This window comes from Moschus berezovskii, chromosome 14 (genome assembly GCF_049115385.1).
Source record: "Moschus berezovskii isolate FMDL1 chromosome 14, NW_MosBer_1.0, whole genome shotgun sequence".
Lineage (NCBI taxonomy): Eukaryota > Metazoa > Chordata > Mammalia > Artiodactyla > Moschidae > Moschus > Moschus berezovskii.
This window is the reverse complement of record NC_142473.1, coordinates 78,586,998-78,611,120: the sequence shown is the minus strand read 5'-3', so window position 1 is coordinate 78,611,120 and position 24,123 is coordinate 78,586,998. Positions and strand designations below refer to the sequence as shown.

At 44.2% G+C, this 24,123-nt stretch overlaps 1 protein-coding gene across 3 annotated transcripts in view; it reads right to left on the bottom strand.

Moving 5' to 3' along the window:
- Positions 1-24,123, bottom strand: part of EXT2 (exostosin glycosyltransferase 2) — a 144,100-nt gene that overhangs the window by 63,933 nt on the left and 56,044 nt on the right. For all 3 annotated transcript variants that reach the window (XM_055423882.2, XM_055423881.2, XM_055423883.2), the window contains exon 8: positions 17,569-17,700. In XM_055423882.2, the coding sequence (XP_055279857.2) occupies positions 17,569-17,700 (132 nt within the window). The remainder of the gene's footprint in view (positions 1-17,568; positions 17,701-24,123) is intronic.

Genomic DNA, 24,123 nt, shown 5'->3' with positions numbered 1-24,123 from the left:
TCTTCCTCCTGGAACTCTGATTAGACATACGCTGGACCTTGTCCCTCTGTTCTCCACGTGAACTTCAATTCTTTCATATTTTCTGTCTCTTTGGGCTGCGATCCGAACAATGTCTTTGCATCTAATCATCTGAAGTGTCATTCAGTCTCTGCGTCACGTCTAACTCTTTGCAGCCCACGGACTGCAGCATGCCAGGCCTCCCTGTCCCTCACTGTCTTCTGGAGCTTGCCCAAGCCTTGCAGCTGTGTTTCTGCTGCTTCTCACTCATGATACTGCCTGATTTCTTTGTGGGGTTTGTCTTATTTCTTATTGTGGGGTTTTTGTTTTTTACAGTGATCTGCTCATTTTCCACACTTCAGTTATTTGAGAGCTGGACTGAAGATGAGCCCATCCAGAGAGGGTCTCTGTCTCCTTCCGCTGATCCCTACCAACTCAGGGCCACCTTCTAGGAAATTCCCCTCTTAAGGTTTATTTGGACTACACTGAACATGGACCACAAACCACGTGAAGCTGGCTTATGAATGCAGTGCTCAGCACCAGGGTCAATACAGACTTACCTTTACCTCTTCACTGAAGAGGTTCTTTTAGCTTCCTGGCTTCACCCAGGAAGCTCCTAATAGATTCTCCAACTTGCACAGGCCACACGCTTTCTCTCCTGCTCCCCTGCTCCCTACTTCAGACAGTTAACCAGGCTGGGAGTGCCACGTCACCAAACTTTGCAAAATGTCTGCAGCGAAAGCCGGCTTTGGCTCCCACTCACCTCCCAGGACACCTAGCTTCACTTTGTTTAGGGTCAACAAGTATCTTACTTTTAACCCAGCTTAGCAACAGGCTTTATTATACTCCATTCAGTATTTTCGAAGGTCATTTAGCATACCTAATCCACCAAGAAGCCAGTGACACAAGTCTTTCTATATTTACGCTAATTAGGTGCTATTGTGTTCCCTATTTAATTTCAGGGCCAAGTCTGTGTGCAAAGCAAAAACAATTACTGTGACAATACCATAACCTATTACAACAGGTGGAATGATGGACTGAGAATCTCTGCGTCAGAAAGAAAAGTCATCACACTTCTGCAGATCTCCCTTTCCTCATGTATGAGATGGGATGATGGAGAGGTAGATCTTAAAAAGAAACAAGACTCCACTTCTTCATCTGGAAGAATGGAGCTAGCAGAATGCTACTTTGGGGATGCAAGGATTCAACAACAGATAATACACAACAGAGCCTATCTGGGTACAAACCTATGCCCTCTGTAAATTTTAGTTTTGTTCTCCAGAGTCCCATCGAATGCTAGAATGCACGTTTCCATGATAGAACATCACACTAGCAGCCTTACACCAATACCACTACGAAAATGCTCCCACATACGTCATTTCATTACTATCTCATAATAATCCTGTGAAATAAGCAATAGTTCATTTTACAGGTTAAGAATAACACATTTTAAAGAGATAAGAAAGCACAATGTCGGGCTCCTAAATGGTCTGGAACTCCGGTTGATTCCAAAATGTCCTTTTCAATGACTTTGATTAGTAATTGGTAATCAGTCACTAACCACTACCCTATTCTTCTGAAACTATTATTACCCCCTAAACCCAGTCCTACAGATGAGGAAATCGCTATGAAGAGATATTCGGTAAGTAAGCTCAATTTACTGGGATCATCACCAGGAAAGAAGGGATTAAACCTCACAGTTCAGGCATTTCTGAGCTATTGTTAGCTTTCTGAAAGCTTACAGGTTAAACCCATCTGAATACTGCTCTAAAAATTCTGGTTACTATCGGAGTTTTAGCTACTTAACTTTTTTCTTTATATAGCACTGAAATTCACATTTGGCTCAATGCCTGCCCTTCTTCTATAAAGCCAAACTACTGTCAAGAAGAACGGGAGGGTTGCTCCTGATTGCTTTTCAGGTAGTAGAGGAAAAAGTTGACATTTTATCCTCTTCTTGCTCGGAAAGGAAGCCAATCATTTATAAGAACCCTCATCTGACTGCGGCTTCCATCAGTGGGATGGACAGAAGCCAGTTAAATGGCTCAACCTAGACTGTATTCAAAGAATCTGGATGAGAAAAGAAGGTTCCATATGCTGATGCTTTTAATAATTCATGAGTTATATCAGTCTGCAAATAATAAATTTCACTAAATACATCTGTGGTAAAACGGTTTAAGATACTGTCTAATCAATTAAATGGGTGAATACAATAAAGTAGGAGCAAATACAACATGTTGCTGATTTTACTGGTTCTTAACTTTGTTTGTTAAAAATAACAGTTCTCTGTTTGATAGCAAAAGAAGCAGATTATTCTTAAGACACAGTCTTCAAATTCACCATCCTCATCCCTGGATCTGTTACTTAATAAGTATACTGAAAACACTTAAAAAAAAAAAAAAAGAAACACTTCAGTGAAAAAGCTAGTAATTTCTCTGATTCAAGCAAACAGGCTGATCTATAATCCAGAGTGTTCACTATGCTAATGGTGGCTCAAAGCACTACTTCTCAAGAGAGGTGAAACAAATTCACAGCTTCATCTGGCTATCCCACACCTGAAATACTCAGTTCAGAAGACAGGCTCCTTCTCTGGCCTGGGCATAAAAATGTTTGCTGGCGGCCCACTGACTGTATTTCAGAGGTCAGCTATGGTAAGAAGGAAGACATCACTAGCTTGGTAAACAGACACTCTTGGAAAAGATTAAGTTATAGCTTGTGGTGTCCAAGCTCAAAGCACCTACACAGTTATGACCAAGAAAATCAAAGCTTTTGTACAGTTTTGAGCCGACAGGAGTATTAAGGTCAATACAAAATGGAAAGAACAACTTCTAAAGTGCAATCATTTCTTAACTTCTCCGGAATCCCAATAAGGTGCATGTTTTGTCTGCTATGTTTTAGCTCTGCTTCCTCCTGGGGGGAGAAGAGGGTGAGCGTGAACCCAAAGGGCAGAAAGAACAGGCAAGGAAACTACAGTGGACAAGAGCTCACCGTGTCTGGGGAGGCGGAGCAGACAGCGCCTCTTGCTGACAACAGACAGAAATGTAGGAGAAAATATAACGAAAGTTTTAAAAAATATCCAGGAAATGGAAAGGTGCCAGGAACCCAAATCAATGAGCAAACTGCAGAGAAAGCTGAAGGCACCGTGGCACTGTGGGGAGGCTGTCACTGGGCCTGGTGATGCAGGGTGTGGGTACTCATACCCACGCTGGACGAGGAACACAGCTTTGGGCTCCGGGACAGAGGGAGCTGGCAGTGGGGCTTACATACCAAGCCTGAACCCTTGAAGGCCTGAGCAATCAGTAAAAAGGTGGTCCTGAAAGTCACTCCTAGAATGTGGACACACAGAAAATCGTTTGTCCTTTTCAATCTGAGTTTGGACGGGGGATGCTTCCAACAGAGGCTAGCCCTCATACTGGTGTGGGGTTTAAATGGACACTCCCTGTGCAGTATGGAAACCTCTGACTGAGAAATTAATGTTAAAAAGTGATTTATTTCTGCAATACCTCCTGGAACATCTGGCAGAAGCCACAAAACAAGAACAAACTCTCTGGAGAAATACCTTCTTACCCCCAGGTGGCGAAGATTTCTATAGAAAACCTCACCAGAGATGAAACTCACATTCCAAAATTACAAAACATATAAGGAAATAATGTAACAAGAGCAACAGGCAGTAGACAAATGACAGGAATAGAACCTACGAGAAATTTTAAAATTGAATTACTGAAGAATATAAAGTGAGTATCTCAAATAATTAAGACACAAAAGAGTGAAGTGAAAATATATGGGGGAAAAAAGATACTATGAAAAAAGATCAGGCAGACAGATTTGAAAAATAATCAGAGCTTCTAGAAATAACTACTGAAATTTAAATCCCAATGGATGGGTCAAAACACACTGGACATGGCTCAAGAAAAGAGCAAAAGAGATGAGAAAAACTTTTCCAACATGCAGCACAAAGAGTTAAAAATGTGTAAAACATAAGGGGAAAAAAAAACAAACTTGAGAGACACAACAGAATTAAAGAGGTCTAACATACATTTTGGAGAAGGAAATGGCAACCCACTCCAGTGTTCTTGCCTAGAGAATCCCAGGGACAAGGGAGCCTGGTGGGCTTCCGTCTAAGGGGTCACACAGAGTCGGACACGACTGAAGTGACTCAGCAGCAGCAGCAGCAACATACATTTACGGAGAAGGCAATGGCACCCACTCCAGTACTCCTGCCTGGAAAATTCCATGGATGGAGGATCCTGGTAGGCTGCAGTCCGTGGGGTCGCTAAGAGTCGGACACGACTGAGCGACTTCACTTTCACTTTTCACTTTCATGCATTGGAGAAGAAAATGGCAACCTACTCCAATGTTCTTGCCTGGAGAATCCCAGGGACAGGGGAGCCTGGTGGGCTGCCGTCTATGGGGTCGCACAGAGTCGGACACGACTGAAGCGACTTAGCAGCAGCAACATTCATTTAATAGGATTCCAAGATCAGTGAGAATGACAGATACATAATATTCAAAGAGAAAATGACTCAGAATATTCCAACACTGATTAAAAGACATGAACCCTCAGGTTAAAGAATAAAAATCACTCTCAAAAGCAGATAGAGAATGGGAATTAGAAATTACCATTTGGCAACCATTATAATAACTGATTCAGACAAGAAACCATTGGTGGATGCTGCTGCTGCTGCTAAGTCACTTCAGTCGTGTCCGACTCTGTGTGACCCCACTGACAGCAGCCCACCAGGCTCCCCCATCCCTGGGATTCTCCAGGCAAGAACACTGGAGTGGGTTGCCATTTCCTTCTCCAATGTGTGAAAGTGAAGTCGCTCAGTCGTGTCCGACCCTTAGCGACCCCACAGACCGCAGCCTACCAGGCTCCTCCATCCATGGGATTTTCTAGGCAATAGTACTGGAGTGGCTTGCCATTAAACCTGGGAAAAGTTTGAGGAGTAACAGGATATTTACACAGTCTCAAAGTATTTCCTCACAAGACACATCAAAAGAAAGAAGTAGCTTCCCACTGGAGAAACCTCTGAGTGAAGCTATCATCGCTACCAATGGGACAGACTGACATCATGTGTCCTCCGGTGTGACACACCGAGAACCAGCACCACTTTTGTGACATTCCTGCCAAACATACTTAATCTGAATTTCAGTAATTTGAAATGGAATGCATAATTTAATGCAAAAGCATCAGACAAACCCAAATCAAGGGACACCTTCCAAAATAACTGACATGTTCTCTTCAAAAAGGCCACTGTCATGCCAGACAAAGAAGGACCTGGGAAACTGTTCTGGTAGAGGCTAAAGAGAGGTGACAACAGAACACAATGACTGCTGAAATCTTCGGCTGTAATGGACGTTATGAAGATAACCGACAAAATCTAAATAAGGTCTGTATGTGTGTGCTGTTGCTTCAGTGGTGTCCGACTCTTTGTGACCCCATGGACTGTAGCCGGCCAGGCTCCTCTGTCCATGGCGATTCTCCAGGCAAGAATACTAGAGTGGGTTGCCACGCCCTCCTCCAGGGGATCTTCCCGACCTAGAGATTGAACCTGCATCCCTTATGTCTCCTGCACTGGCAAGTGGGTTCTTTACCACTAGCGCCACCTGGGAAGCTCAAGATCTATAAGTTAAATAATCATATTGTATCACTTTTTATTTACAAATAATTTGGGTGATTTTATGAGAAAGATCCAGGAGTAAAGGTGCCTCATATCTGTAACTTCCAAATGGTTCAGGAAAAAAATACATAAATATGAATGTATATGTGTTTGTGTGCTTACACATACACAGAAAATAAAGGAAATGTGGCAAAATATTAGTGCTTGATGACTATGAGTGAAGGGTGTGCACAAACTATGCACTGGTTTTGGAAATTATGTCAAAATAGAAAGTTAAAAAATATACAGAATTTTAGGTCCGTTTAAAAAAACAAACAAAAGGCAGATAAAGGAACATAAACCACCCAGCAAAGCGTGGAAAGCCAAACCTTCCAAGGATGATGGTTGGCAGACTGAGCAACGGGAAGTCCTAGGTGTCTAGGGAGGAGGGGCTCTGCAAACAGGAATAAGGAAAGTTGGTTCTGAGACCCCTTAAACCTACATGCACAGGCGGGCCAGTGCCCTCCCTGTCGTCTCTACCCCCTGCATCTCAGCAGGAGGTTTATTCTCTGGAGAAAATGAACTAGAGAGACTCCACACTCAGAGACACAAGGCACGGCCGGCAGGATGAGGCGCCACACCAAATATAGCAGATACAGTGACCATCCATCGCATGAAGGATGAGAACCGGCCTCCTTCCCCCGTTCTCCTCCCCAAATACGTGCAGCCCAGGCTTACTATCCATCCTCGCCCTACTCCCAAGGGCAGAAAGATTATCCTTTGGGTCAGTGAACCAATCCAATAGAAATAACCCATGAGTACCAACAACGGGGTAAACAGTTGAGTCCCCGTCCATAAACCTCAGTAGAGCCCGAAAGTTGATCAGCCAAACCATGTACACAGAGCTTCCCATCAGTTTTCAGTGCTCCACTCAAATAAGAGTAGACTGCTGAAAAACATCAGGTATTTGAAGAAAGTTTCCAATATGAAAGACAGAAAATAAAGACCTGACGATGGAATTCAAAGCAAACAAACAATAGAGGGAGCTTAAGACAAATTAGAAACAAAACCACAAATATCTTCAGAGAGAGAAAGTACTGTATCCTTAAAACAAGAATAGGAAGCTATAAAAAAAGATTAAGTTGAAGTCAAGAAAAAACTCTTATAAATTAAAATGAACAAAAATTTTAAAATGAAAAATTAGAAGATAAAATTGAGAAAATATCTTAAAGTCCATTAAGACAGAGAGAAAAGATAAGAAAAATAAGGATCAGTCTAGCACATTCATCATCAAGGTAACCCAAGTTCCATCAAGAAAAGAAGAGAGAAAACGGGGCAGGGGGTTGGGGAGGAGATATAAAATGTGAAAATTTCCTTATAAAGGGCCCAAATCAGTACCCAGTGAACAAAAAAAACACTCATACCAGGGTGTATCATCATTAGTTTCAGAACATAGAATTTTCCAGGAAGATTAAAAGTTTCACACAAAAGGATCAGGAATTAGAATGACATCTCAGATTTTTGAGATTAAAACGAGAAGATTAGCGGACAATGAAGCAATGCCTTTGAAATTCTGAAGAAAAGCCACCTCGACCAGAATTTTATACTAGCCCAAGCACAGCACTGCACACAGCTATTAATCAAGGTGAAAGAGAATAGATGCATTTTCAGACATGCAAGGTGACAGCAAATTTACCCCCCAACAGTCCCTTTTCTAGGGAAGCTATTGGAAAAAAATAAATAAACCAAAAAGGAAGAGGATGTTAGAACTTGAAAACAAAGAATCCAACAAAGAAGAGAAGAGAATTGCAGGAATCATGGTGAACAGAGAATCGAGGCTGACCTCTGTACAGGAGACCTAGAGAGCAATCAATCCACACTGGAGCTGCAGGTGCAGGCTATGGGAGAGAGAGGGGGAAGGAGGGGGAAGCCCATAGTTCACTTGTGCTTGACCATTTCACTCTTCTGTTGGAGAATTTAGTAAAAGGCAGTGATAGGAACATGGAAAACTAAGAGAGGTTGTTTTTTTTCGTTTGTTTGTTTTTTAAGGCAGCTATGCATTTACGAGGGACTGATGCTAAAGCTGAAACTGCAATACTTTGGCCACCTCATGCGACGAGTTGACTCACTGGAAAAGACTCTGATGCTGGGAAAGGTTGGGGGTGGGAGGAGAAGGGGACGACAGAGAATGAGATGGCTGGATGGCATCACCGACTCTGTGGACATGAGTTTGAGTGTACTCCGGGAGTTGGTGATGGACAGGGAGGCCTGGCGTGCTGTGATTCATGGAGTCGCGGAGAGTCGGACACAACTGAGCGACTGAACTGAACTGAACTGAACTAATGCATTTACTCCGCGGAAAATAAAAAAGTTATACAAAAAAGGAAACAGAATCATATTTTACTACTTGGTTCCGCTGACACCAACATATATATAGTCCTAATAGTGCAACAATAAACATTGCTCTAATGAAAAATGATGACAGTGCCCACTGGTAAGATGAAAGGGAAGAGAAATGTGCAGAGGAAGAGGCAGGAACAGGAAACGAAGCACTAACTCTAAGGAAGGAAAGAGATAATGCCTGTGATAGAGAAATAAAAAAAAAAAAAACAGCACTATCAGCATTTTATGAGAAGATAGGAAAATAAACCTCAGAGGAGAGCTGAGAGCAGCTGCCCCTTGGGAACGGGCCTTAATTTTAGTTACAGGCGTTATTATTTGACTTTTTAAACTATACATGTGTTAAGCCATTCTATTTTTTTCTTAAACATGAAATTAAGAAATACAGCTGAGAGATAAAACTGAACCAAAAATCAAGACTCAAACTCCAGCTGGAGCAATGTGGAAATGCTTCTACTCTGCTGCTGTAATGACCCGCTCATTAGAAAAATTGCACTCAAATATTAATTGACAGGTCTATGTAAACAGCATCCGTTCCGCTCCGTTCTGTCGCTCAGTCGTGTCCGACTCTTTGCGACCCCGTGGATTGTAGCCTACCAGGCTTCTCCGTCCATGGGATTCTCCAGGCAAGAACACTGGAGGATCTTCCCAACCCAGGGATCAAACCCGGGTCTCCCGCATTGGAGGCAGACGCTTTAACCTCTGAGCCACCAGCGAAGCCCCATGTAAACAGCATAGGATATGAGAAATAGCATTCATTTTCCCTGATGTTGTGACACCCGACAATGCGTTTTCCCAGTAACCTCTGCTGCTGAACCTCTTGAGCTGACTCGCGGGAGAAGGAAAGTGGGCCCTGATGCACGGGGAAAGCGAATCGGATGTGCGAGTGAGTGACAGCTGATGTGTGAAGGATGGCTTTGCCAAAATACCCAAGGTATCCTCAATTCATCCGCTGCCAGACCGAGCTCCGTGGACTCCGAGAAACTACTGCACTCGCTGCCCTCCTCCATGGGACACAAGGAAGCAGTCAGGTGTTGAGTCATGAATGCCAGAGTCATAAAAGTGAACTCTACAAAAGCCCGGGTGGGTGGGGAAGGTCTGCATCCAGGAAAACTGCGAGTGTGGCCCGACCTCCGCCACCACTGGAGTCGCCGTGCACGCGTGGCTACCCACGTACACGAGTCTCCCACTCCAGGAAGGGTGCTCTGATTGACAGGACCCCCTCCGCAGCACCCCCTGAGTCTGGCCCTTCCCGTGCCTTACTTACCCTGCCCACCTGGATCTGACCTGCGACCCTGTCTTTCCCACGTTACTATCTGACCATCAGAATTCTTGGCGTGGAGCCCCAGGTCAGGCTCCTGGGATCTTCCTGCATCTCTCGCTCCACAGACCCGACTCAGCTTTCTTTACTCCATGACCTGAGACTTTCTGGCTTGTTTCCACAGAAGCAAGTACAGCTACGAAACAATTCAATGGCGAAGGCAACTCAAGGAAAGGCCTGGCATTGAGGGCAGGAAGGCAGACCTTCTGTGCAGCTGTGACCCTGTAAGTGTGGTGCCCTAAAAACAAGACTCCAAAATGCTTAAACTTACTTAAAATTCAAGCTAAAATTTCTGAATTCCATACATACTTCAGCCATATCTGGGCAGTGGGAGGAAGAAGGGGAGAAAATAAGCCAAAAAGGCCTCCTGGGGGAGGGGGGCAGGCAGGGGACGTATTCAAATTCCAGAGACACATTCCACAACCTGGAAGTTAAAGGGCAGGCAGTGGATTCTGCTCCATGCATCTGAGCTGGCGCTTCTTCGGCCTGCAGAGTGATTTATAGCTTGTTAGTATTTACAGCTGAGTGATATTTTCAGCGGCTTATACAACCACAACCTCTGTGAATGAGGAGGGCTGCCGTCTGGACATCTAAGTACCGGTAGCCCTGAGTTCTTCTCGTAGCTGAGACAGATGTGGGCTTAGCCCAGGCTCTGGAAGCTTCTAATCAAGCTCCAGGGGTGCAGAAGAAGCACTGGATGGGGGGAGAGGGAGCGCCTTCTCCAGGCAGTGAGTCAGGACACACACAGTGAATCAATCCCACATCAAAGCACAGCCCCTGGATGAGCTACATCAACACTACTTGGGAACTTGCTAGAAATGCAAATCCGAGGACCTCACCCAGACCGACACCATCTGAAACTAGGGGTGGAGTGGCAGCAATCTGCGTTTTCACGAGCCTTTCGGGAGCTTCTGACACATCCTGACGTTGGACAACCACTTCCCCAAGAACTAGGGGCAAGAGCAGGCTCCGCGGCACTGAGCCCACAGCTCTGACCCGCCCCTCGCGGGTGAGGACGCCACGCGGCAAGTGCTCTTCTACAGTCCTCCCACCTGCTGAGCCGTCCCCTCCTACCTTCAAAAGCTGGACTCAGGCTCACAGGATGCCTAGGTGAGTGCATATAACCCGCGTCTGAGGCCTGGCTTGCAGCGAAGCCGCCACACCGGCTACATTTCATAGGAGCAAGTTCTTGTTGTCAACCTGATTCTTATGCTGGGTACAACAATCCATTTTAAGTCACTTCCCCACTGTTCTCGTCAGTTTGTCAGTTTTTTTGTCAACAGCTATGGGACCCCTGCTGTCTCCCTTTTCTGTTGTTCGAGGTCCAGTACAGTCAGTGTAAAAAAAAACCCAAAACATGGGTTATCTATACTTGTGTTATCTATGACAACAAATCTGAAAAACACTGCCAGAAGGAACTAGGTAAATAAAATTTACCTTCTCGGGTAGCTCAAATGGTAAAGACTCCATCTTAAATGCAGGAGACCTGGGTTTGATCCCCGGGTTGGGAAGATCCCCTGGAGAAGGGCACGGCAACCCACTCCAGTATTCTTGCCTGGAAATTTCCACGGACAGAGGCGCCTGGTGGGCTGCAGTCCGCGGGGTCGCAAAGAGATGGACACAACTGAGCGACTAACACTGCCGCCACGACTAAATAACGTTTGCGAAGTCGCTTCAGTCGTGTCCGACTCTGTGCGACCCCATAGACAGCCCACCAGGCTCCCCTGTCCCTGGGATTTTCCAGGCAAGAACACTGGAGTGGGTTGCCATTTCCTTCTCCAACTAAATAACGTTATGACATAATAATAAGACGGAGTAAATTCTTTCTAATCGCGTTGTACAAAAACAAGATGGGAAATATTCCACTCTACATGATCTTAGGATGATACTACATTTATTTCTTCTTTAAATAGTCACCGAGGGGATACGGTTTTGTTGGCACAGGCCTGATATCCAGAAACTCACAGCTCCTGGCCCGCTCCAGATCCGCACACGCTCAGTGCTCCCGCGCCCCTCTCTGTCCTCCTGGCAATCTCATGTCCGGCAGAGAACCAGAGGCAAGCTGGGGGAGGGCGTCCGGAGAGACCCCCAGCCATACAGGTCAGGCCCAGATATAGACACCAGGCCCGCCAAGGGGAAGACCAGAAACGGCACATGCCTGAGAAGCCATACAGGCGTGGAGTGTTTGGGGAGATGGTAAAGTTTTGCTGATACTTGCAAAAAAAAAAAAAAAGGGGAGAAATGAAAGCCTCTAGAGACCGTAAAATGCAGGCATCCTCGACAAGAGGAGCTAAAAAATTTAATGATTAAGAACAAACGTGTCATCCCTCACAAAGAAACTTCCATTTGGTGAGAAATTCCTTCCAAAGAGAAGATTCGAGACAAAAGGCCAACCTCTCCAGACCAGACCACTCTGCTACTTTAAAGTTGTGCTCCAGAATGACTGACTCAAACGTTTTCACCGTCTGAGAGCAGCACAGTGTGGATAAGGTAATTGGCCCCCGCTCTGGTTACAAATGAGGAAGGCAAAGCATTTGGTGACACAGGCACTTGGTTTCTGCACGGCCGGCCACCACCGCTCCCTGTCTTCACCATTCACACACAAGCCTTGTTTTTTTTTTTTTTAACATTAAACTCAGGCAGTGGCATCTGGCCAAAAAAGGGCTCTCTGCTCTCAGCCCTCCTCTCCAGCTGAGCAAGCTCAGAGCATGGCTGGAGGCCCTGACTGCAGATCTTTGAAACAGCCAGGCCAACCCTTGATTTACTGACTGAGATCCACACTGACTCCCACCTCGGGGTGCCTGATATGGTAAATTTGATGGAATCTAGAGGGGAGACTCCCCTGCAGGCTGGGCTCATAGTAACCACATCGAGGGTAGGTTAAGTATTTCTGAAGGGGCGGGGGGGAAGTTAACTATAAATAAATCAATGCTATTCAGGCTTTCTGTCAGTTGCTTTCACTGAAGAAGCAGATATGTACAACCTACAGCTTTAAATCAGGGCTCTCATCACCTGAGCTCCTGCTGCTGCTGCTGCTGCTAAGTCGCTTCAGTCGTGTCCGACCCTGTGTGACCCCACAGACAGCAGCTCACAAGGCCCCTCTGTCCCTGGGATTCTCCAGGCAAGAACACTGGAGTGGGTTGCCATTTCCTTCTCCAATGCGTGAAAGTGAAAAGTGAAAGTGAAGTCGCTCAGTTGTGCCCGACTCTTAGAGACCCCATGGACTGCAGCCTACCAGGCTCCTCCATCCATGGGATTTTCCAGGCAAGAGTACTGGAGTGGGCTGCCATTGCCTTCGCCGACCTGAGCGCCTAGAATGTGGTAAACACTAAATTCCCCTTAAGAAAGAAAAATAAATAAATACAGAATATATTTTCCAGTTGCTTATTCAGATCTATGCTTTTTATACTCATCTTCTTTCCCAAATTGAGTCCAGGATTCTGCTTTGTTCTCAATTAAAATATGCCTATTTCAAAACTATAAAACTTCATATACTATTTTCTCCTGGTCTGTATTCTTATGACAGACAGAGACCAGAATCTCAACTATTTATCCTCACGCACTTTTCTTGGAGCTTTAGATAAAAGTACAGGAAAGCGCCCACTGTCTCCACATTCCCTAGCTGGGTCATGATCATCCCACCTGTATGAATTCCCCCGCAGAGCAACAGATGTGATCTTCTTTGTCTCAAGCTTATACCATATGCTCAGGAAAGTGGAAATGTTTCAGCCCAGAGAGGCTCAATGGCTCCCATAAGACTCTGTAAGCCAGTCAAGACTCTGTGGGTAGAAGACCTGGGCTCCTGCTTGTTGACACAACTTGTCCATTATGCGACCTTGGACAAGTCATCGGCTCTGTGAGCCTCATTAGGTCTGCTTTAGAGATGAGAGGGGATCTCTCGCTTTTCTCACCTTCCCCATAGGGTGAAGGTCAAATAAAATAAAGGCTGTCACATCAGCATGTGAGTGAGCTTTGGATGGTTCAAGTCCTGGAAATTCCACCCTCCTCACTCCCTCCTTCCTTCATTACGTATAAAGGGCTTCCTACCTGAAACTGTTCTAAGGATTATAAGGAATACCAAGATAACTCAGAAATTCCCTTAAGAAACTTAAAACTTCACAGGAAATTGTACTTCTATGTATATTAAATGACAGGAAAGAAACAGATAATACGCTTTAACATTTACAAGAAGGAAAGATTAATTTCTGTAAGGGGTCCAGGAAAAGTCTCATGGAGAAAGGGGTACACGGCCAGGGACCCTGAATAAAACGCATAAGACCAGCGGTGACGGTGAAGAGCAGCACCCAGTGAAAGGGGTACTGGTCACAAGGGCACAGGGAAGGAGAAGCACAGAGCAGACGCAGGAAGGACAACGTTGTGGAGCCAGAAACCTGGTGCTCCCCAAAAGGGGACAGAAGGGGATAAAGCCAGAAAGGAGGCCTGGCACTGCACTGTGCAAGGCTCTGCTGCTGGACCACGTTTGGACTCCAACGCCACCCTGGCCCGCGATGCACTCGCACTCCCTATGTGGATAGACAACACTCTTCCTAAACACCTTCCCAGTTAGCACCATCAGTGGTCCCTGGTATTACTTACATTTGGGTGGTGGTTTAGTCGCTAACTTGTGTCCAACTCTTTGCGACCCTATGGACTGTAGTCTGCCGGGCTCCTCTGTCCATGGGATTTTCCAGGCAAGAATACTGGACTGGGCTGCCACTTCCCTCTCCAGGGGAACCTCCTGACTCAGGGATCAAACCCAGGTCTCTTGTCTTGCAGGCAGTCTCCACCAATGCAGGCAGATTCTTTACCGACTGAGCCACCAGGGAAGCCCCATTGCTCACATTTATCCTCCATTAATTCTCACCTGGGTTCCCTGCCTTTGATCTTGTCCTCCTACAACAGAACCACCCTCCACACTATGCAATCGCACCACATGACTCCCGTGGAGGCGCTCTGCTGATCTCCCATCACACACTGGTAACATTCCAGCACCCCCCTTAAGATGCCAGGGGTTTGGCGATCTGGGCCCTCGGAAGGCTCCACCTTCTGCGTCTCCCTCACAAACCCTTCACTCCTGCCACACTGACCCCCTCAAAGTTCCTGAAGCGCCATGCTCTCTTGTCCCTCTGACCTCTGAATTTGCTGCTCCTTCTGGATGGAACCAGAAACCCCAAAATTCATCATGCTTGGCCCACCCCCTCCCTGTATCACATCTAACGCTCACTTGCCTGAGTGTCCTCCAGAGAACCAGGGGTAAGCTGGGGGAGGGGGAAACCTGACTTCCCCCTTTCTCACACAACACCCGCCCTTCTCTTTTAACACTTAACAACATTAAATGATGGTCATTTAACATTGTTCTGGAAGCAGCAGCCAAGGCCATTAGATAAAAAATAACGAAAGGTTCAAGTGTTGGAAAAAAGAATAATTAGCATTTGCAGGTATCACTGTGTATCTAGAAGATACAACTTGAGTTGTATCACTGTGTATCTAGAAGAGAATCAACTTGAAAAAAGTCAAACAATTACAGAACTCAGTCAGAGTATTACAAGTTTATATATAAAAGCCAACAAGATGTCTTCATACAAAAGTAATCAGTTAGGAACTAAAACGTCAGAAAGCATGAATTCCCTTATTGGAGTGTAAGAATGATAAAACACCTAAGAAAAACTTTTGCAAGACTTGTAAAGGACCTGTGTAAAGAAAGCTTTAAAATTTTACTAGAAAGACAAATCTTGCTTCCAGACAGCAAGACCTACTGCAATGTAAACTCCCCAGTGGCATGGATTTTTCTCTGCTTTGTTGACTGACATATCTCAAGTACCAAGAACACTGCCTGGAACAAAACAGGCACTCAGTAAATACCCACTAAATGAATACATGCCAAAAACAACCTAAAAAGTCAGGTGATCAATCACAGGTCAAATTGGATTTATATTTGTATTCTGGGAGCAACGGAGAGAGATATCAACCTTCCAAGTGAGCAAAAATTCAAGTACTCACGGTTACTGAAGGCATGGAGAACCAGAGTAACCAAAATGCTATTGGTGGAACTATAAACTGGTATAGTCTTTTGAAAGAGCAATTTGTTAATATCTATCAACACTCAAGTCCATGGGGTTAAAGAGTCAGACAGCGCTGAGCGACTGAACTGACTGATTGATCAACATTTAAAGTGTGCTTATTCTTCTGGTCATTTCTCTGCTGTTATTAATTCTACAGATGTATTCACACATTTATGTGCAAACACACCTGAAAGCATGTATGGATGCAATAATATGCATCCCCCCCCTATTATTGTTGAAAACAGATCTGCCTGTAAGATAGACCTAAGCGATGGAACCATATACCGTGATCCAACACATGATCTTAGCCAAAAGGCCAAGAAGTGATTACAGTGGTCCTTAAAACTGAAGTATTCCTATATAGAAAGAAATGGAAGTAAGCCCGTGATCTAGTTTTTAAGTAAAAAAGGCAAGGTTGAGAATGATATGCATAGTGTGACCCCATTTATATTCTAAAATTAAGTCTAAAAGTATGTCTATACAGGAACAGAAACATTCTGGAAGGTTACCTTTGGCAATGAAGTCAAGGGAAGAGATGGACAGAAGGAAACTTTCCCTCAAGGAAAACAGAAAGAAGGTGTTTGCTACTGTTTCACTTGCCTTGACCGTTTCACTTCCCCTCAGGCACTCTCACTATAGGAAGGGTCCTGCTGGCTCCCCTTCAGGAGCACTGCCCGCCCTCAGCGGGGTGGGGGGGGCTCCCTGGGCATTCCACCTGCTGCTCCACTGCAGGCCAACTCATACAATACCCTTCTTTCTGGGCTTCCCAAGTTAGCAGCGAGTCCCTGAGGGCAGGGCCTGGTTTCCTTTTCTGCTTTCTCTGCACCTGGGGGAGCTCCGGCACACAATACACACAATAACCGTTGGCACACAATAACCCCTTAAGAAAGGCGGGAAGGAAAGAGGAGGGAGGGAGAGGGGAGGGAAAGAGGGCCCGACATGAAGACCGACCAGGAGGCAGCACACAGCACTGTTGAGAGCGGTAGAGTCAGGAGAGGAGGAGACAGGACGGCTGGCCACAAAGGGAAGAGCAATGATTCGGCGGCGAGGAGTCTAGCTCTCACGCGGAGGCCTCAGGGTCTGTGAGCCAGACAACAGGTGTGCCCCAGAGCAGAGACTGTGCCCCCCACAGCTTCAGGTACTTGTCCCTACCAGGCCACAGGTGCCTCATGACTCCTGCAATTAAGGACGAAGCTCTGCGAGCAGCATCTGACCACCCCATCTTGCTGCTGGAAGGACCCAGGGGTCTCGGCCACCCTGAGCAATCCCTAATGCCTCTCTATCATTTTTGCTGATGATGTCCCCTCCCAGGGCCCTGAATGCTAATTGACATCCATGTAAAGCACTTAGTTAGCATAGAGGGAGTGCTCAAAATCTAAGCTGTCACTAAACTGCTTGGAGAATCTTTTCAAGAGTTCAAAGCACCACCACTGCAAAAGTCATCAGGAAGTCTTCCATTTCCAATAAGACGCAGGCCTCCCAATTTATTTCTGCAATAAACAAATACACTGTCCTCCTAAGCACATTTAAAACAAACTGCTGCTTCAGTATTTGTTACTTTTGTCATCATTTCAAAATTAAACTGGTCCTGCGTGCGTGTGTGCTAAGTTGCTTCAGTTGTGTCCTACTCTCTGGTTACCCCATGGACAGTAGCCCACCAGGCTCTCTTGTCCATGGGATTCTCCAGGCAAGAATACTGGAGTGGGTTGCCATTTCCTCCTCCAGGGGATCTTTCCAATCCATGGATCGAACCCATGCCTCTTACCTCTCCTGCATTGGCAGGTGGATTCTTTACCACTAGTGCCACCTGGGAAGCCCAAACTGGTCCTGTGCTGTGCTTAGTTGCTCAGTCATGTCCTACTCTTTCTCTACCCCATGGGCTGTACCCCGCCAGGCTCCTCTGTCCATGGGGACTCTCCAGGCAAGAATACTGGAGTGGGTTGCCATGCCCTCTTCCAGGGAATCCTCCTAACCCAGGAATTGAACCTAAGTGTCCCACACTGCAGGTAGATTCTTTATCATCTGAGCCAAAAGGGAAGACCAAAATTGGTCCTATTGGGTCCCAAATATTCTAGCACATTCTTATATCTTAGAAAGCTCAAACTTAAATCACCGTTACAAATTCAATACGTGTTCCATCGTCCTGTACGCTGGCCTATGCCTGACGTGACTCACCCCAGCATTTACTCACCACGGCGGGAGGGTCGTTCCAGTCTTCATAGGAGATGGCGGCGTATGGATAGATCCGATCATTGATGATCTGCAGGGTGGCCAGGGCGATGGCCTTGATTGACTGGAAGTATGCTTCCCAAAACCACCGTGCCTGTGAAGAAAACCGCACTGCATGAAGTGAGCAGAGCAAGGGAAGAACTAGAGGCTGCATCACAGGTACCTCTGGGTCAGGGTAACTCCCTTACTCTCAAAGAAGGGCAAGCCCAAGGCAAACGCCTGCTTGCTGTGCAAGGCAACTCCATTAGAGTGGGCATTCATCCAAGGCAGTCAAAATAGAACATGAGCACAGGCAACGCACATGGAATTCAATTTATATATAAAAGAAATTACGTGGGAATGAAATACCTATGTGTTCAACCAGAGCAAGCTTATAGTCCTTTTTATTAATATTACTACTAAAGTGCACATAAAGTACATTCAGTACTCTTATAATTACTATCCAGATAAAGATACAGAACATTCCAGCACCCCACGAGAGTCCTCTCTGCTGCACCCAGTCAGTATCTCACCGCTCCAAGAGTAATCACTACTCTGATTTCTGTTAGCCCACGAATGGATTTCATATTAATGGAACCAAACAGTATTTACTCTTTCGTGTCTGACCTCTTTTGCTGAACACTGTAATATTAAAATTGGATTTCAGTGTCAGGTTATGCTGGCCTCATAAACGGAGTTCAAAACTGAGTAGAAAAAGGTCTATTCCTTGAGAAATGTTAGGCAAGTTTGGCATTATTTCTGCCTTGAAAGACTGAGAAGTCATCAAAAAAGCCATCTCAGGTTTTTTTCGGGGTGGGGTGGGGTGGGTAATGATTTTAAATCATGGATTTTCTTTCATAGACATAAGATTCTGCATATTTTCACGTCAGTTTTGTAGGTGGTATTTTTCAACGAATACGTTCACTTTAAACTGTTAAATGTTTGGACTAAATGCATGTTAATGTCTATTTAATGCCTATAAAATCTGTAGCAATACCTCTCTTTTCATTCCTGGTATTGATCATCTGTGTTTTCCCGTTTGTACTTGATCAGTCTCACTGATGTTTATCAATTTTATTGATCTTTTCCGTTTCCTTTCGTTCATTTTCTTCATCTTCAGTTCAGTTCGGTCGCTCAGTCGTGTCTGACTATTCGCAATGCCATGGACTGCAGCATGCAGGCCTCCCTGTCCATCACTGACTCCCGGAGCTTGCTCAAACTCATGTCCACTGAGTCGGTGATGCCATCCAGCCATCTCATTCTCTGTCGTCCCCTTCTCCTCCTGCCTTCAATCTTTCTCAGCATCAGGGTCTTTTCTAATGAGTTGGCTCTTCACATCAGGTGGCCAAGTATTGGACTTTCAGCTTCAGCATCAGTCCTTCCAATGAATATTCAGGACTGATTTCCTTTAGGATGGACTGGTTGGATCTCCTTGCAGTCCAAGGGACTCTCAAGAGTCTTCTCCAACACCACAGTTCAAAAGCATCAATTCTTCAGTGCTCAGCTTTCTTTATGGTCCAACTCTCACATCCATACATGACTACTGGAAAAACCATAGCCTTGACTAGATGGACCTTTGTTGACAAAGTAATGTCTCTGCTTTTTAATATGCTAAGTTTGTCTTAGCATACTAAGAGTTTTTCTTCCAAGGAGCAAATATCTTTTAATTTCATGGCTGCGTTTACCATCTGCAGTGATTTTGGAGCTCAAGGAAATAAAGTCTGTCACTGTTTCCATTGTTTCCCCGTCTATTTGCCATGAAGTGATGGGACCAGATGCCATGATTTTAATTTTTTGAATGTTGAGTTTTAAGCCAGCTTTTTCACTTTCCTCTTTCACCTTTATTAACAGGCTCTTTAGTTCCTCTTCGCTTTCTGTCATAAGGGTGGTGTCATCTGCATATCTGAAGTTATTGATGTTTCTCCCTGCAATCTTGATTCCAGTTTCTGCTTCATCCAGTATGGCATTTTGCATAAGGTACTCTGCATATAAGTTAAACAAACAGGGTGACAAAATTCAGCCTTGATGTACTCCTTTCCCAATTTGGAACCAGTCCATTGTTTCATGTCCAGTTCTAACTGCTGCTTCTTGACCTGCATACAGATTTCTCATGACGCAGGTCAGGTGGTCTGGTATTCCCATCTCTTTAAGAATTTTCCAGTTTGCTGTGATCCACACAGTCAAAGGCTTAGCACAGTCAATGAAGCAGAAGTAGATGCTCTTCTGGAACTCTCTCCAATGGATGCTGGCAATTTGATCTCTGGTTCCTCTGCCTTTTCTAAATCCAGCTTGAACATCTGGAAGTTCTCGGTTCACGTACTGTTGAAGTCCCGCTTGGAGAATTTTGAGCTTTGCTTTGCTGGCGTGTGAGATGAGTGCAATTGTGTGGTATCTTACTTACTTACTTAATTCTTCATCTAACTTTTTTTCTATTCTGTTCCTTTCTGCTCTTATTTTTACTTTCTTTGGTTTTGGGGGACTTTAATCCATACTGCATTTAGATTCTTGAAGTTGAAGTTCAGATATTTCAATCTTTCTTTCTTAATACGTAAATACAAAGCTATAAATTTACTTCTATGCACTATTTTAAATGCATCCCACACATTTACATATCATTTTCATTATAATTTAGGTAAAAAATTTTTAATTTCCATTGTAATACTTTCTTTGACCCAAACAGCATTTATTAATAGAAGTATACTGTTTAATTTCCAAACATTTTCGGGTTTTATATTTATCTGTTACTGATTTCTACTTTGCACTGTAGTCAGGGAACATACATGTTATTTCAAAACCTTGCAATTTATTTAAACTTGATTTATGGCCCGGTACACTGTTTATTTTTGTCAATGATCTATGTGCACTTTAAAAAGAGTATTTTGCTGTTGATGAGTATAATGTTTTACAACTGTCAGGCAGAGTAAGTTGATTATTTAGTACTATCTAAATATGCTAAACCTTTATTGATTGTTCTCTGTATGCACGTGTGTATGTGTGTTTATTTCCAAAATTTTTACTTTCAAATTTCTGCCCTTAAAGTTTGTCTAAATATTATCTCTCATAAAAAGATATAAATGGATTTTAGTATTTTATCCCATTTAAAAATCTTTGGCTTTCAGTTGTACATACAGTCCATTTACACTTAATGTAATTTCTGATACGGTTGAGTTTCAGCGGTCCACAGATGTACCTCAGTTTAGCTCTTTGCATTTATCCTACTGAGAACTGTATAGCTTCTCTAATCAGTGACTTTATGTCTCCTGATGCGTTTAGAAAACTGTCAGTATTTTTTTAAATGTTGGTTCTATCACACTCACCTCTTCTACAACCCCAAATATACATGTATGTAAAATGTTTTCACCATGTCCTGTATGTCTCTTATTCTCTTTATTTTTCCTCTCTGTACTTCAATCTGAGTATTTCTCTACTAATATTCCTTCTGGTCCAATAATCCTTTATTGTTTCCCAATAATCCTTTATCCTTTGTGTGTGTAAGTCTATAAACTGCTATTAAATCCATGTATTGAATTCTTAATTTCACTTCTTATATTTTTCATTTCCAGAATTCCACTTGGCTAAGAAGATTTTGTATCTTTGTTGAAATCCTCCTTCTTTACGTCTATATTATTGAGTATTGCTAGTTCCCAACTGATTACTCCAATATCTGAATAATCTTTAAGTCTCTTTCTGCCATCTCTTTTTATTCTTCATTTTGGTCATTTGATTTCAATTTCTAGCTTACATCTTAATTTTTTTATTAGATACCAATATTCTGCATTAAAAATTATAGAAATTCTGGACAATCCAGATTATCTTTCTCTTAAGAATATAACACATTCTGCTGGCAGGCACAGAGAATGCAGTCAGACCACTTTAATCCTGTCAGCTTCAACTTTCATCAGGACTAATTTTTTCAGCTTGCCCTTAGTCTGAAGGTGTGGCCTTCTGGGCCTTCAACTAAAGCCTGGGGTGTTCCCCAGGACCCCTCCATCCTGGCCAGCCCTGAACATGGACCTTTGTCTCATTAGCACTATATATGGTTGCTGAAACAGCTGCACAGCTCCTTAGGCCCCCAGCTGCTTCTTTCTGCAGGGACTCCAGGAGTCTTGCTCTGATCACAAGCACCTTAGGAGTTGGCAAAGACCTTAATGGAAGACTGCACGCTCATTTTTTGTTTATTTTCCCATGACTCCCTTTCTCCTGAGACTTTTGTCCTTCAAATCCCAGGTACTTTGGGAAACCCCTAACCAACCTGTCAGCCCTGTGGGGCTGCTGTTTTCTGTGAAGACTCCATACCTCGGGGGATGGCATCAGAGGGAACAGGGAGCTCCCCGCAGGGTGCTCCTCTCTCTCAGGAATTGTCCCTCAAGTCCTGGCTGCTCTCTGAACTGTTGTTTCATCTATTATAATAAGCTTCTGTACTTCTTTTTCTTTTATTGACAGGAGGGTTACTCCCAAACCAGCCACTCTGTCAGAGCCTTCTGAAAGAAGACGGTTTCTTATCCAAGCAGAGTTTAAACTCGGTTCCTAAGGAAAGCAGGATGCTGATGTCGATGACCTCTCCAGCTCCATTCAGTCTACGATTCCACTCAAAATCAGAGGCTATTTGCGTTTATGCAAGGGGGCCGAACATATCCAAGTTTAGCATGAGAAATTGGAAGCATAACCAAAATAAGGAGAGGAAAAAAAGACACTTTCTAGTCTAGACTTACTGACTTTGGGTCTGTTTCCTGGACAAGTCCTCTATTAGTTAAAGCCTTGGATAACTTCTGAGATATATGATGACTATTGTTTCCACTAACAATAAGGAGAAGGCAAAGCATCACAATGAGAATTTCTCCTATTCAGAGAAAATCAGAAACAGATTTAGCTTCCAGGGGCATCTGACTTAAGCCGTCTTGCGGTTTGCCATCTGGGTACAGCCGGGGGGGCCTCTTGGCTGCCTGCTGCTGCTTCTTAGATACACTCCACTCACTCCAGCTTCCTTCCTGCTCAACCATGCTGCTGCTTCCCCTCCCATCATCCAGCCGAAGCATCTACAGTTCATGAGGCCTAAGAGAACCTACCTTCTCTGTGAAACCTTTACTGAGCACCCCCAACATCAACAATCTGCCCTTACTAAGACATCCCACTGCATTCACAGCCTTTACCTTACGGCTTAGTTCTCTGATACACCGTTCTAACACTGCTTTACTGGCATTTCAGATGACCACTTTTCTCTCTCCAGCTACACTGTGAATTTCTTGGCTGTGGAAACTGGCTTTTTTTTTTTTTTTTCATTACTATCCTTACAAATGTTAGAATGTTTTGCCTGCTGCAAAGCACTACTGTACCCATGATCTCATTTGCTCTTTATAACCAAGTTTGTCAACTTCTGGGGGTAGGGTGGCAGATACAAATTTCATTTTATATGTGAGAAACTGAGCTATTAAGTGGCAAAGTCACCAATCAAGCCCGTGAATCCTCACTCTAAAGTCAGACCTTCTACCTCATTCTAGAATATGAAGAGTACCGGCACAGGGTAAGTTTCAGGAAATGGTCCTCTACCAAGGCACTGAAGGGGTAAAAATTCACCGAGACGCATGAGCCCACACATAAACACAGCTTAAATATTTACCTCCTTTTCTACCCAAATGGGTTCATCGTCATATGTTTTGTTTTTTTATTTCAAATCACACCACACTCAAACTCAAGCATTCCAAAGCTTTGCATTCACATTTAATCACAGTGGAGACAGCAGCGTTTGGGATTCACAGGAAACAGCGACTGGGAACAAATCCACCTAGAATACCAGCCAGAGGTACAGGCGCAGGACAGACTCTGATTTAAGACGTCTCAAATCATCTCATCCTGTCCACCAAACTGCAGCTCTCTTGGGAACGAAGCAATCTTTGCCAATAATCACAGCTCAAGTGTCTCGGCCTGAGGATAAGTGATCTTCGCAGGCTTAATTATTTCTGCAGGACCTCTTTAACACCTTGCAGCATTTAGAAGGCATAATTTACAGCCACCACCCACCACCCCCCAGGACTAGCCTCGGCCACTTTTCGGCAGAGAGGAAGAAGTTCTCAGCTCTGCTGCAATACACAAAAGCACTACCATTCCCACCCAGTGAGCTAAATGCAAACGCTTATTCTGTTTTGAGGTTTTTCCCCCCCATCAACATGGGCCACACTGATCTCTACCTGAAAACTTGAAATGAGGGATTCTTCCACAAACCTGCGGATTCCCCACATGCTCTACTCTGTGCATCTACATAGCTGAAAGCTAAGTCATATATGAAAAGGTCACACCAACAACCTCCGACAAAGCATTTAACTTTTTTTCATGAAGCCGATACCACAGTAATTTTGTAAAACATGCAGATTTCAAAGCACAGGAACTAAAGTTCCTGTGACACTTTCAAACATTAGAACCATGAAGCAAAGGGCAAGGATTGGGCCAACTTGAAACTATCTCAAGCAAATACAAACTTCAAACTAAAACTGCTACTGTGGTTTAATTTCTTGGATTTTCAGTAACATAAAGCCAACAGGAC